The sequence below is a fragment of the Piliocolobus tephrosceles genome, chromosome 6 (genome assembly GCF_002776525.5).
Source record: "Piliocolobus tephrosceles isolate RC106 chromosome 6, ASM277652v3, whole genome shotgun sequence".
Taxonomy (NCBI): Eukaryota; Metazoa; Chordata; class Mammalia; order Primates; family Cercopithecidae; genus Piliocolobus; species Piliocolobus tephrosceles.
Window position 1 is genome coordinate 39,738,530 of NC_045439.1, and position 15,338 is coordinate 39,753,867.

General features: G+C 35.2%; 1 protein-coding gene across 1 annotated transcript in view; it reads right to left on the reverse strand.

Moving 5' to 3' along the window:
- The window catches only part of GPHN (gephyrin), a 728,696-nt gene that overhangs the window by 375,448 nt on the left and 337,910 nt on the right, over positions 1 to 15,338 (reverse strand). The window contains exon 4 of the mRNA XM_026456013.2: positions 8,135 to 8,227. Within this exon, the coding sequence (XP_026311798.1) occupies positions 8,135 to 8,227 (93 nt within the window). The remainder of the gene's footprint in view (positions 1 to 8,134; positions 8,228 to 15,338) is intronic.

Here is a 15,338-nt window from a genome sequence, read left to right on the forward strand (position 1 = left end):
TTGAAAAATCTTGGGCAAGTCAATGAATCAATCTGTGTCACAGTTTCTGCATCTTTAAGGCAGAACTAACAATAAATAGTACCTGCCTTATACATATTTTATTTATTTATTTATTTATTTATTTATTTATTTATTTATTAAGACAGGGTATTACTCTGTCACCCAGGTAGCCCCATCTTTGCTCACTGCAACTTCCGCCTCCTGGGTTCAAGTAATTCTCGTGATTCGGCCTCCTGTGTAGCTGGGACCACAGGCACGCAACAACATGCCTGGCTAATTTTTTTGTATTTTAGTAGACACGAGTTTCACCATGTTGGCCAGGCTGGTCTCAAAATCCTGACCTCAAGTGATCCACTGCCTCGGCCTCCCAAAGGGCTGGGATTATAGGCATGAGCCACCACACCCGGCCTTGTATGGTTGCTTTGAAGACTAAATGAGTTAACATATGCTTAAAAGAGTTCCTTGCACATAGTAATTGCTATATGTGTTAGTTTTTATTATTGACTATGTTTATTATTAGAATCAACAATTTTGAGAGGTAGGTAGGCATCAGCTAATTTAGCAGATGAGAAAACAGATTTGAACAGGTCAACTTGCCTTAAGTTTCATAGTTAGTAAGTAGTAGCACTAATATTTAAATTTAGGAATCTGACTCTGTAGTGTAAGCCTTTTCCACTATACCATATTGCATGCCAACATGTTTATACGAAGATATGACATGGGACCTATTTCATAAAATTAGGATGAGCTCCTTAAAATGGAATCAAATATAACCATCAAAGCTGACCATAGAGGAATGGAACATTTTATTAAATTCAGTTTTAAATACTTCAAGTATAAGGGTTTCTAGTATTCTGCTTTGTAAACAGCATAGAACAATTTTAAGATAGTCAAAATCCTAGTTCAATACGATTAATTTTAGCCTTACCATGTATAACAGATATTTTATTTTACTCAAAACAAAATCAAATTTTTTATCAAAAACAAATGATTAAATATGGTGTTTTTCGCTATGCTTCTGTAGGAGAGTGTTTTCTGACTGTTAAAATGGCCAATATTAACTTTTAGGTGAGTTATTAAATGTAAAATCTCACTATCTTTCACAGGAGTAACAAACTGAAAATCATTAACATGTTGTTAGTAACTTAGCTCAATTTTTTCTTCTTCCCAGTGCTTATACAGTGTTCTTATTTTTGAAGCATTACAATATAAGAAAGAAAAATGACTAATGACTGCATAAAATAATGCCTGTCTTATAGTAAACAAACACTCAAAATTATGACACACATATGTTTCAACAAATTGATTATAAAACAATTTTTATAACTTTCTTTAATTTGTATTAGAAAACTGACATTTTCATGAAAAAAATCTAATAACCTAAGTGAAAAAAATGTGTAGAAAAGCTTAGATATTTATCTGCCCCAAAGAAACCTAAAAGTAGTCTATAAACAGAATATGCCTTCTAAAATTCAGAGTGTTTTCCTAGGTCAGGTTTCTTTGGTACCATTTTGTAGTATTTTCTCTCTTTCAGCATTGGTCACTTTGTCTGATGCCTCTTCACTTCCATAATGAAAAAGTTATAAGAACCCTTTTAAGTAAATATTCCTTATGTCAAATTTATAGTTTCCTGGTATTTTTGCTATTTCTTCTTTTGTTTGATTATTTCATAATCATCAATTATATCAGCATACTTTTGTTATGAGGCATTTCTAAGAATGTCAGTTTAAAACTATTTTTTGTCAGTTTAAAATTATTTTTAAGAGTGAGATTTTACTTAATGTATAACAAATTCATTTTATTAATTTTTAAAGTACAGAATTCTATATATTACTTAGAATAAGGGATATTTTATTTTTGTTACGCTATATTGTCTGTTGAGACAATGGGGCAATACACTTCAATATGGCAGAAAAGCATTTTTTCTTTGCTCCACCTAAAATTAAAAATATAAGGAAGGAAACCTAACATTATTCAGATTACTAAAGAACCAAAGGTAAAAGTCAGAAAGTAAAAAAATGTGAGTAAAGACGACTTGTTGTCATCCAACAGGCCAGGGGTGGACAGGCTTTTCTGCAAAGCATCAGATGATAAATATGTCAGGCTTTATAGGCTATATGATCTTGTTTACAACTTCTCAACTCTGCTATTTTAGCCATAGACAATACATAAATAAGTGTAGCTTTGTTCCAATAAATCTTCATTTATAGACCCTAAAATTCAAATTCCAAATAATTTTTCACCTCACAAATATTACTCTCCTTTTGATTTTTTCACCCATTTAAAAATGTAAAATCTGTTCTTAGCTTCCTGGACATGCAAAAAAACAGGTGACAGGCTGGATTTGGCTTGTGGGCCACGTTGCTTACTCCTGTGAAAGTCTTGCCCATTTATTAACTTCAGTACCAAGCATTGTACTGAACACATATTGAGAATTAAAAACAAAAGCTTCACGAATGAGCAAGTGGACAAGACATTCATGTATGCTAGGCTTTTATTTAACTCTTTTACCTATGATCAAAATAATATATTAGCATACAACTCTTAATTCAATACAGCTTAGTGCTCTAAAAGTACTGAAAGTTATTTTGTGTCTTTTAAATATTTAACAGTTTAACATTTTCTAATTTACTATATTATCAAACACTTTTAAAATAAGTATAGAGATATTCTTTTGTTAATATTTCTTAATCTTTTAGCTCTTCTAGAATTTATGCATTTATGTCTAAAGGGCCCTCACTTCACCTTGCTTATATGTCTATAACTAAACTTTTATTTTTTAAGAATGATAAAAGATCCTTTATGTAATAATCCCTTTTTTGGACATACATTGCTTTGAAGTAATAATGGGACATAAAGGGATAATACTTTGTATAGAAATGAGTTTTATGATCTGTGGAACTTTATAATTACTAATATTTCACTAGTCACAATGAATTATGCAACCTTTATCAGATCAGGAAAAAATGCAATCTGGCCACGCACAGTGGTTCATGCCTGTAATCTCAGCACTTGGGGAGGCTCAAGTGGACAGATCACTTGAGGTCAGCAGTTTGAGACCATCCTGGCCAATGTGGTGAAACCCTGTCTCTACTAAAAATATAAAAATTAGCTGGGCTTGGTGGTGCACGTCTGTAATTCCAGCTACTCAGGAGGCTGAGGCACGAGAATTGCTTGAACCTGGAAGGTGGAGGTTGCAGTGAGCTGAGATCATGCCACTGCACTCCAGCCTGGGTGACAGAGTGAGACTCTGTCTCAAAAAAAAAAAAAAGAAAAGAAAAGAAAAAAAGCAAGCAATCTTATTAAAAACCATTTTTTATTATCAAAACAAAATTCTAAAAAGTTGATGAGTGAGAATTGTCATGATTTTTATATGTAAGTTTTGATAGCATCTCATATTTAGAGGCAGGCAGAAGGCTAGAAGGCATACAAGTATCAGATGAACCATATTCTATGACACAGGGCCTAAAAATATTAACAAATTCATAATTTAGGAAAATCAATTCTGATAGCCCTATTCCTATAAAATATATAATAAAGAAGATAAACTTTACTATACTTGATATTCTACTCTCATTTTTAATAGACCTAGAGGGAAATCTGTTGATTAAATTTTTCATTTTGTCTAGAGTTCATACCCATTGACAAAATCTTTGGATTTTTTTTTTTTTTTTTTTTTTTTTTTTGAGACGGAGTCTCGCTCTGTCGCCCAGGCTGGAGTGCAGTGGCCGGATCTCAGCTCACTACAAGCTCCGCCTCCCGGGTTTATGCCATTCTCCTGCCTCAGCCTCCGGAGTAGCTGGGACTACAGGCGCCCGCCACCTCGCCCGGCTAGTTTTTTTGTATTTTTTAGTAGAGACGGGGTTTCACTGTGTTAGCCAGGATGGTCTTGATCTCCTGACCTCGTGATCCGCCAGTCTCAGCCTCCCAAAGTGCTGGGATTACAGGCTTGAGCCACTGCACCCGGCCTATCTTTGGATTTTTTTTTCATTCATCGTATTCATCATTTTCATCCTTCATTTTTTTTTCTTACAACACACACATCCCACAAACAATTTTCCTTTGTGCTTTACAGATTAAGCTAATTACTGACAATTATCGACTATAAAACATTAGGATTTTAAGGGAGAAGTTTTACATTGTTTTACTTTTATCAAATTAGTATTTGTGCTTTCTACCAATAACTTCTGACCTCATTAAAAAAATATTTGCAATCCTGATGTATATAATATAGGTAAATGTGTCTAGAAACAGCTTCTTCTTTTTAGATACAACTATCAAAACAGACAAACTACTATATAATTCAGGTACAGAATTATACTTCTAAATTCCTATCTGATACGTCAATATTATATGTTAGATATTATAAGAACTGCAACTACTCTAGGGTGTAAAGTAAAAGGGAAATCAGTAGAATTACTTTTTAGTAGGCCTATATTGATTTTATGTTTGCTTATTTTTTATTTATTTTATTGGTATTATTTAATAGCTTATGAGTGCTACAAACTTTTGCCATATTCTTATCATATGTATTTATATATACATATAAAATATGAAGTGAACCTATTAAAGATCAAGTTATTCACAATCAGGTAAATTGCCTCTTTTCAAAAATAGATATTAGAGAAGACATATTTATGTATATTTTAAATCCATTTAAGAAACCCCTAATATAATTTTACCTACGTAGCTGCTATAGGTATATATGAATATAAGAGCACCTCAATAGTTTTCAAATAACTGAAAAACTTCAAGAATAAAATACTGCTCAATTTCTGAATAATGAAATATACAATACCACGGAAACAGACACTTGTCACTAGTAGTACCAAAAAAGAAAAGAGAGAAAACCCAGATACTAGAACAGCAGAAATTCAAGATTTGTGATTTATATAATATAGAGATGGAAGAGATCAAATATGAAGCTTACCCTATCAAAATTACGAAATAAGTTAATAAGATTCTAAAGATTTCATGGACATACCTTAAATCAAGTAAAAGGCTATAGTTGCCTATTTGGTATTACATACAAAAAAGAAAAACTATCAAATGTGTCCATTTGGTAGTTACATAAGTTACATAGCAACAAATAAAAAAATTTAACTCTTATAAATTAACTCTTACATAAAATACTAGGAATAGTTCTCATTGAACAGTCACAGCCACCTTGGTAAATAGGTGCTTTTATTTCCCTTGCTTTATAAAAAACTAAGGCAAAGAGTGGTTAAATGACTAGTCTCAATAGAGGTATAGGAGAAAAATACATTTGGTCTTTGTTCTTGATTCCTGACTTATTATAGAACTCATAAAACCCTTGGGAATTTCCTGAGTGATAGGAGTAGAGAGTGCCTTTTGTTATTCCTAACAAACCCTCTGCACCCCCTTCCCGCCCCAACCCCCTTTTTTTTTGAGACAGGATCTCCCTCTGTCACCCAGGCTGGAGTGCAATAGTGTGACCTCTGCTCGCCACAACCTCTACTCTCAGGTTCAAGTGATTCTCATGCCTCAGCTACCCGAGTAGCTGGGATTACAGGCGTGTGCCACCACACCTGGCTAATTCTTTGTGTTTTTAGTAAAGACGTGGTCTCCACTTTGTTGGCCAGGCTTGTCTTGAACTCCTGGCCTGAACTGATCCACCCGCCTGGGCCTCTCAAAGTGCTGGGATTACAGGCGTGAGCCCCTGTGCCAGGACCAAACCTCTTCAGATCACACCTGAGTTTATGCTAATGAGATTACTTAGGGTGCCTGCCTAGATAGCCTCAGGATGGGGCTGGTCTGGTCATTGGACGGTCTAAGTTGTTAGAGCACTGGAATTTTCAGTTCCACCCACTGAGGGTGGGGTTAGAGATTGAGCTCCATAAAATCTCTTGAACAATGGGATTCAGAGAGCTTCCAGAGTGATGAACTCATCAAGGTGCTGGATGGGTGCTAAATACTGAGAGGGGGTGGAACCTCCTTGCCCCTATACATTGCCCTGTGCATCTCTTGCATTTGGCTATTCCTAAATTGTATCCTTTATAATAAACTGGCAAGCATAAGTAAAGTGTTTCCAGGAGTTTTTGGACCTATTCTAGCAAATTAGTGAATCTGAAAATGGGGGGTTATGGGAACCAGCTGACTTTGTAGTCAAGTAGGACAGAATTTTGAGTAGCCTGGGGATCTGGTACTTGCCACTGGCATGTGACGTGAAGGCAATCTTGTGGACTGAGCCCTTAAATCTGCAGAGTCTAGTACTAATTCCTGGTAGGTAGTGTCAGAACTTAATTGAAGCAAAAAGAAGGACATCTGATATCTGTTGAAGTTGAAGAATTGGCTGGTTAGAGTAAAAAAACCCACATGGCATCAGAAGTGTGAGTAAAAACACTCCATCTATGGTCACCTTGTTGATAAGTAGCAGAGCCAGAATTCAAAGGTTTGAATTTTCAGCCTAGCATTTTGTATTAACTGGAAGCCCCATAGGATACAAAACATTTTGTGATGTAAATTATTTCCCCACAATGAATTATCCAAGGAATTAAAAATAATACTGTTATTTGGTTATGAATGAATTTTCTGGTGAAATTTTTTCTATTTTTCTGTTATGAAAAAATATGAAAATATCAAACCATCACACAAAAAAATAGGCATATGTAAATCCAAAGTGATTTACTAAAACACTTAAGACAGCACCCAAACTCCAAAAATCCATATCTTAACGTAAGTAGTCAATGTTCTTACAAAGAAACAAAACATAAGCACACCTCTGCAGGAGATGGCTTCCTTCCCAATTGTACTTTTTCAGTTAGTCATAGCATAAAAGAAATGTAAAACTTGGCCAAAGAACCATTAACTATAGAAGCCAGAAGCTAAATAAATTGTGTAAGGATGACTTCATTTGTGCAGTTGAAGTTAACCTCATACAACTTGATTTTGATTGTTTTGAGAGCCAAAACTATTTTATTTAAAACCCTAATTATAATAATATCAAAAGTTTATGTACCATGGTTTTTATATAGAGGAATAGAAAAAAAAATACTTCTTAAAATTGCATTTTCATATAATAGAGCAGCAGTTCTCAAAGTCTGAAAGTATGGTCTATGGTCCAACAACAACAACATCTACATCACCTGGGGCCTTGTTAGAAATGCAGATTCTCAAGACCCATTGCAGCTTTACTGAATCAGAAACCCCGGGGGGGGGGGGGGGGCAGGTCAAGCAATTTGTGTTTTAATAAGTCCTCTAGTTGATTTTGATGCAGGCTAAAGTTTGAAAACCATTGTACTATTATAAGAAGGCCAGTAATTAATAGATGCAGAGCAAAAGTATCTTGTGGTATGTTAATAAGGTAATAGATACAATAGTGTACTGATTTGGAATAGAAAGACATAGTAAATATTAACTTGAAATTGATCCAAGAAACACATTTGGTTGGGGGTTTGAGGATGTAAAGGAAACTGTCACAAGTGGTAATGTAATTTTATATATGGCTCTGAGGTGACAACTGTGGTTTATGGTTTCCTTAAAGAAAAAATACACCCCCCTCCCATATTAGTCAATAGTGCTTATTCTTCATTCTTTCCCTAATTTTTCTTTCTATATATAAACAAGTTGAAGATGATTCTTGTGTTCTTAAGCCTAGATATTAATTCTACTTTTGGGCTCATTAAATTCTGCATTTAAATGCTGTTCACATTTAGAATTGTGGAAAATATATCCCTTTTCAATAAAAGTATTGTAAAATCAGTATATTCTATTGCAGTCATCTTACTGTAATTTTAGACAAATGACAAGGGTACCTCAAGAAAAGAATTATATTGACAAAGCACATCAGACCAGATGCCATGCTAACCATCAGAATTCTGCTATCACTTCCTTTGGAAATGTGCCTAAAATTAGGCTGACATCAAGCAAATGACAGATTACCTCTGGATCAGTTTAATCTTCCTCATATTGTATCATTTCTAGTTTAAGCCCAAAGAAAAAAGTCAAGAAACATTTTTCACAATTCATCCACAGCAAAATTTTCACATTATTAGAACTACAAGTTATTTGTTATGCCTAGCAAAGTTATAAAAATAATATAAATATAGTAAAAAGGATTTAAAAAAACATGATTAGTTTAATACTTGAATATGAAAAGGCATGTACATCTCACCTCTGGAGTGACATCTCGTGGTGCAAACCCTGTTCCTCCAGTTGTTAATATCAAATTAAGTTCCTTTTCATCACACCAATCTATCAGGGTTTCCTGAAAGAAAACAATAGTCTAGTCATGTGCAGAAGAACTTGCCCGCTTGCTCAAAACATCCCAGTCCTCGGACACTTTGTATTCATCGAGGAAACACAGATTCTTTTCAACAGTCAGTAAGAAAATTTTTAAGCACAATTCATGGAACAGTTTCACTCTTGATCAAAAGGCACAGAAATTTTTAGTACTTATTTTGTCAATTACAGAAAATGAGGATGCAAGTATCACATTCTTGAAAGTAAATAAAACATAAGAAAAACTGTAAATAAAGAGCTTATAATTAATGGCATCTGACGTTCTTTTTAGCCATTCAAAAGACACTACTATGACAGTTATAGAGATTAGAATTACATGTCATAAAATTCTGGAGCTGGCAGGGTCTTTAGCAGATGTGCCTCTTTATTTTCTAATGAGCAACTGAAGTACAATGTGCTTAAATAATTTACAAAGTTACACACCTAGTTTGTAACAAAGTGAACTAGGATCTCCATCTGCTGACTTTTCCTATTCTTGCTAATTCTATCAACCCATCCTACATTTTAGCCATTCGCTAAAAAGGGCAATTAAGTGCTCATTAAATTATAATCATATACTTGCATTGGTATTATATTGTTTCATCACGTTTTTACAATTCAGAGTCAAAATTTAAAAATATAATTCATCATTTAATTGCCAATAACTCGTGTGAAATACAAATAGCAGGCTGATACTGAGATGTACAATACAGTGCCCTCAGTTCTCAAATTCATCAGTGACACAAAATGTAGGATGATTATTTAGAATAAATCCAAGACCTAAAAAATGATTTTTTTCCCTTTCTTTGCAGATTTGTGTTTTATTCTGGTATCATAGAAATGCAGAGCTCAGAGCTCCAAATAAAGGAAACTTTTCTGTGCAATGATTAATGAATGGCAACAAACTATTTTTTTTTTTTTTTTGAGACGGAGTCTTGCTATGTCACCCAGGCTGGAATGCAGTGGCCGGATCTCAGCTCACTGCAACCTCCGCCTCCCGGGTTCACGCCATTCTCCTGCCTCAGCCTCCAGAGTAGCTGGGACCACAGGCGCCGGCCACCTCGCCCGGCTAATTTTTTGTATTTTTAGTAGAGACGGGGTTTCACCGTGTTAGTCAGGATGGTCTCGATCTCCTGACCTCGTGATCCGCCCGTCTCGGCCTCCCAAAGTACTGGGATTACAGGGTTGAGCCACCGCGCCCGGCCAACAAACTATTTTTTAAAAACATAAATTGTAGATAACTGAGAGCCCATCTAAAGAATTTTGATCCCTGATATAGTTATAATTTTGTTCTGAGAAAGCCCCTCAAAAATCAATGATTATTATAATACAGGTGCTTATAAAGTGGTTTCATAAACCAAAGTTGAAACTTCAATTGTCTGTGCTTCATTTTAAAAAGTAGAAAAGCTTAAATACTCACTCTTGTAAATAGCTCTCTATTCTTTCCGTTAAAAAAAAAAAAAAACAGCTGGGAGCAGTGACTCATGCCTGTAATCCCAGCACTTTGGGAGGCCGAGGCGGGTGGATCATGTAAGGTCAGGAGTTCAAGATCAGCCTGGCCAAAATGGCGAAACCCCGTCTCTACTAAAAACACAAAAATTGGCCAGGCATGGTGGAGCACGCCTGTACTTCCAGCTACTCAGGAGATTGAGGCAAGAGAATCACTTGAATCTGGGAGGCGGAGGTTGCAGTGAGCTGAGATCGCGTCACTGAACTCCAGCCTGAGTGACAGAGTGAGACTCTGTCTCAGGAAAAACAATAAACAAAAAACAAAACCATGGTTGATACCACAACTCAGCAATGTGTAGATTAACCGTCTTTGTCTTCCGACTGATGTATCCTAGAACACCTTAGATCTCTTTGTAACATTCCTAAGTACTTCCATTATGGAAGTGAAATGCCTGTGCCACAGTTTTCTCACCTCTGATCGCAATCCATTTATATCAGATCTTGATAAAAAGTGATATGAAATCCAAGTTGCATCAACAAAATATCTAAACACCAAAATGTTTATATCAAATACCAACTTTCAGTATTAATATTAAGAGGGTATTCAAACTTTCAAATTTTAAGATGCTAATAAAGATAGTAAAAATGGTCCCTTTATACTGAAGAATGCTCCTGTTTTGCCTCAGGTAATACTTCCTTATAAGATAATTCATCTGTTGACTAAGTAAAAATGTATGAAGTATCTACCATGTATTAAGTGTTAAAAGTTAAAAATAAGAGGAACACTGACTCAGATTTCAAAGAGCTAATAGTTAAGTAATGGTTCTCAACCTTGAGTGCACAACGGAATTAACTGCGGAAATTAAAAAATACTTGGGTCTCACCTCTTTGGTATAGCTTGGGCGCTGGGATTTTTAAAAGCTTCCCAGGTAATTCTAAAATGTAGCCAGCAACTGAAAACTACTAGTCTAAGAAGACAATCTGTTCAATTACTCAAGGGTAAATTTCACAGATAGTTGGGTAGGCCCACAAAGAATTCACACAGTTTAAAATCAGTTTTTGGCCAGGCGCGGTGGCTCACACCTGTAATTCCAGCACTTTGGGAGGCCGAGGTGGGTGGATCACAAGGTCAGGAGTTCGAGGCTAGCCAGGCCAAGATGGTGAAACCCTGTCTCTATTAAAAATACAAAAATTAGCCAGGCACGGTGGCAGGTGCCTGTAATCCCAGCTACTTGGGAGGCTGAGGCAAGAGAATCGCTTGAACCAGGGAGGCAGAGGTTGCAGTGAGCCGAGAATGTGCCACTGCACTCTAGCCTGGGCGACAAAGCAAGACTCCATCTCAAAACAAACAAACAAAAATCAGTTTTACCACAGTAATATTACTAAAGTTTTTCTAATTCCAGGATGGATAACTGGTAACACTTAATGTATAGATTTGTTTCACTTGAATAACATTTGTTATCTTGAGAGCAGTTAAGAATCTATTCAAGCATTTGGGAGGTAATATTTTGTTGGCCAAAGTAGCTAATGTTATGTATGGCAGATTTCATGTGAGCAAAAGTTTTAGTAAGGCTTTTAGATTTTAAGACAAAATAGAAATCCTATCATTCAGTCACTTGTTTTTCAAAACAAAAGAATTCTTCCTCACCCACCAGTATAGAATTCCAGTTTTCCAGGGCCGTAGCTGTCATGCATCTGATTCATTAATTCATTTAACAAGAAAATATTTCAAGGCAAACTTTTATTCAGGTACTTCCTTAGAGAACAGCAATGCAAAGATAAATAAGGCAGTGTCTCCAGTCTCAAGGATTCAGTCAAGTACAGGAGCTCTTTGTCTATAGTTTTCTAGAATCTTGTTACTAAAGGTATGATCTGAGAACTGACACCAGTGGTGTTATGGAATTAGAAATACACAATTTGAAGTTCCATCCAAGATCTACTGAATAAGAAGCTGCATTTTAAGAAAGATACCTCAAGGTGATGTATGTATACATATTAAACTGAACTATGTGCCACATTAGATACTGAGTGTTTTTTCTATCATGTTAAAAAAGCAGTTTATCTTAGCTATTTACTGTACCAATTTATTAAATTTATCTCAGTAATTTATCTTAGCTTACTTAGAAAGCAATTTATCTTGCCATATTTGTTTCTGTACCTGTTAGATCCACTGTATTCTGAGAAAACTTTAATATTCAGCTGCCTATACCAAATAAGGGTCATTGAAGATTTTTTCATGAAAGCAACTTATGAAAAATCCCTCTGCATCTGTTGCAAAAGTGAGGCTGAGGACATTGTTTATTTTAGTGATTAACTTTTCCTTATGTGGAGGATATTTCTTTAAAAAATTATTGCTTTGCATTTCTAGTATTTCATTCCATTCATCTTCAGTAGAAGAAAGGTGTATCACAAAAATTCCCCTCTTAATATATCATAAAATCAACATAAAAGAGGAAAAACCTCCACAAGCAACAATCAAATAAGCAAATGACAGAGCTTCATAAGTCTCAAAAGTTGGATGGTTAAGGACAGAAACAAAAGATCTTTGAGACTCATAATTCATCATTGTGAGGCTCCTAATGCTACTCTGGACTCCACAGAGGTCATAATGGTGAATTCTCAAAATCTTACAAATTCTCATGAATACCTCTAAATTTACAGAGATACAAACTAAAAGAAACTCCATATCTTTTTCTTATTGTAAGCAGCTTCTATAAGAAACATGCAATGGAGGGCTGATCACATTCAAGATGAAGGTTCTAGAAACGAATGCACACTGAAATGAAAAACTAATCTTAAACTTGATGACACTCCCCACATAATCATGAGCTAAACCCTTATCTAGGAAGAAAAATTCTAGCACTGGACATTAATAAAATTTCAGAAGAGCAGAGTATTCCAACAAAGACTATATGTTGTCTCTGGTCTTGCTTCCCCTATTTTTTTTTCTGTACAAGTTCCAGATCTGATACAGTCTGGGCTTTTTGTTTTTCTTCCTACATCTCTGCAACAAGTTTGAAATAAGCACTAATTTGAGGACGGGATATTGTTTTATCAGTTTTTTTTTCCTGAAAAATCATATAATAAACAGAAATTTGAAGGAGAAGGTAGGTGGGAAGAAAGGTAATAGTGCAAATACCCTTATCTTTCATAGCAAGATTCAACCAATCGTGTCTAAGGTTTAAAATATAGTTAACATTTGACTGTAACCTATTAATGATTTTCCTATTTTTTAAAATTTAGAGGGATTTCAGCATATATCTCTTATAATAAAAAAGTTATTTCAAAGTCAATAGGCTCTTTTACTCAGTTCCCTTTTCTTCTGTTTAAGTGCAAATAAATGCTACTATATATTAGCTTCAGAAAATTATCCTAATTGTTTATATAGCTATGTCTTTCACTCATTTAAACATCCATACATTCTTCTAGCTACATAATAGTCATTGAAAGATGATGGAATGTTTTAAAAACAATGTTAATATTGATTACTCTTGGGTAGTTAAATTTGAAGTATATTTTATTTTTTTACTCCTTTTTTACATTTTTGCCTTGTTTGAATTCTTTGTTATTTGTATGCTCATTCAAAAATAAGGGATTTCAATAGCCAACGTGGTCCTAAGGAAAAAAGCAAAGCTGGAGGTATCCTGCTACTTGACTTCAAACTATACTACAGGGCTACAGTAACCAAAACAGCATGGTATTGGTACAAAAAGACACTGGACCAATGGAACAGAATAGAGAACCCTGAAATAAGACCACACACCTACAACTGTCTGATCTTTGACAAACCTGACAAAAACAAGCAATAGGGACAGAATAGAGAACCCAGAAATAAGACGACACACCTACAACTCTCTGATCTTTGACAAATGTGACAAAAACAAGCAACAACCTATTCAATAAAAGGTTCTGGGAGAACTGCTTAGCCATATGCAGAAAATTGAAACTGGACCCTTTCCTTACATCATATAAAAAGATTAACTTAAAATGGATTAAAGACTTAAATATAAAACCCAAAACTATAAACACCCTGGAAGACAACCTAGGCAATACCATTTAGGACATAGGCATGGGCAAAGAATTCATGACAAAGACACTAAAAGCAATTGTAACAAAAGCAAAAATTGACAAGTGGGATTTAATTAAGCTAAAGAGCTTCTGTACAGCAAAATAAACTATCGAAAAAGTAAACAGACAACCTACAGAATGGGAAATAATTTTTTGCCCACTATGCATCTGACAAAGGTCTGATATCCAGCATTTGCAAGGAACTTAAATAAATTTACAAGAAAAAAATCATAAAAAAGTGGGGAAAGGACATGAACAGACACTTCTCAAAAGAAGATATACATGTGTCCCATAAGAATATGAACAAAAGCTCAACATCATTGATTAGCAAAATGCAAATCAAAACAATAATGAGATATCATCTCATGCAAGTCAGAATGACTATTACTAAAAATTCAAATAATAACAGATGCTGGTAAGGTTGTGGAGAAAAAGGGACACTTTTACACTGTCGGTGGGAGTGTAAATTAGTTCAACTATTATGGAAGACAGTGTCGCGATTCCTCAAAGACCTACAGACAGAAATACCCATTCGACCCAGAAATCCCATTACTGAGTACATACCCAAATGATTATAAATCATTATATTATAAAGACTCATGCGTATGTACATTCATTTCAGCACTATTCACAATAGCAAAGACATGGAAACAACCAAAATGCCCATCAATGACAGAGTGGATAAAGAAAATGTGGTACCCATATACCATATAATACTATGCAGCCACAGAAAACAATGAGATCATGTTCTTTGCAGGGACATGGATGGAGCTGGATCCCATTATCCTTAGCAAACTAATGCAGGAACAGAAAACCAAATACCACATGTTCTGACTTAGAAGTGAAAGCTAAATGATGAGAACACATGGGGGAACAACACACACTGGGACATGTTGAAGAGTGGAGGGTGAGAGGAGGGAAAGAAGCAGGAAATATAACTAATGGGTACTAGGCTTAATACCTGGTGATGAAATAATCTGTACAACCAACCCTCATGACATATGTTTACCTATGTAACAAACTTACACATTCTACACATGTACCCCTAAACTTCAATTTAAAGTTAAAAAAATAGAGGGATTATAAACATTTATTCATTCTTCATTCTGATACTTAGTGCTCTGGTCAGTAAGTTTAGAGACAAATTTTATACTTAATAATTACACATATACTACTGTGGTAAATTAAATATGGTTATACAGTCATTGTAAATCCTCCTGTCAGGAGGTGGGGTCTATTTCCACAACCCTTGAAACTGGGCTGGATTTCTGACTTGATTTGATCAATGGAATGGGGCAATAAGTTATGGTGTGGCAGTTCTGAAGCCTAGGTCTCAAAAGGTTTTCATTCTTCTGTCTTCACTCTTTGGTAAACTTCTACTACCATGTCAGGAAGGCTGGGCTGGACAATGGAATAATGGGTGACCATTTGGAGAGAAGGGTCTAGTGGAATAGCCAGCACCAAGGTCCCACGCATCTGAGTGAGGCTTAGATTCTCCAGACCCAACTGAGCTGACATTATTTCAGCTACATGAGTGACCTTAGATTCATGTGGCTGGAATAATGAGACCAGAAGAAGAT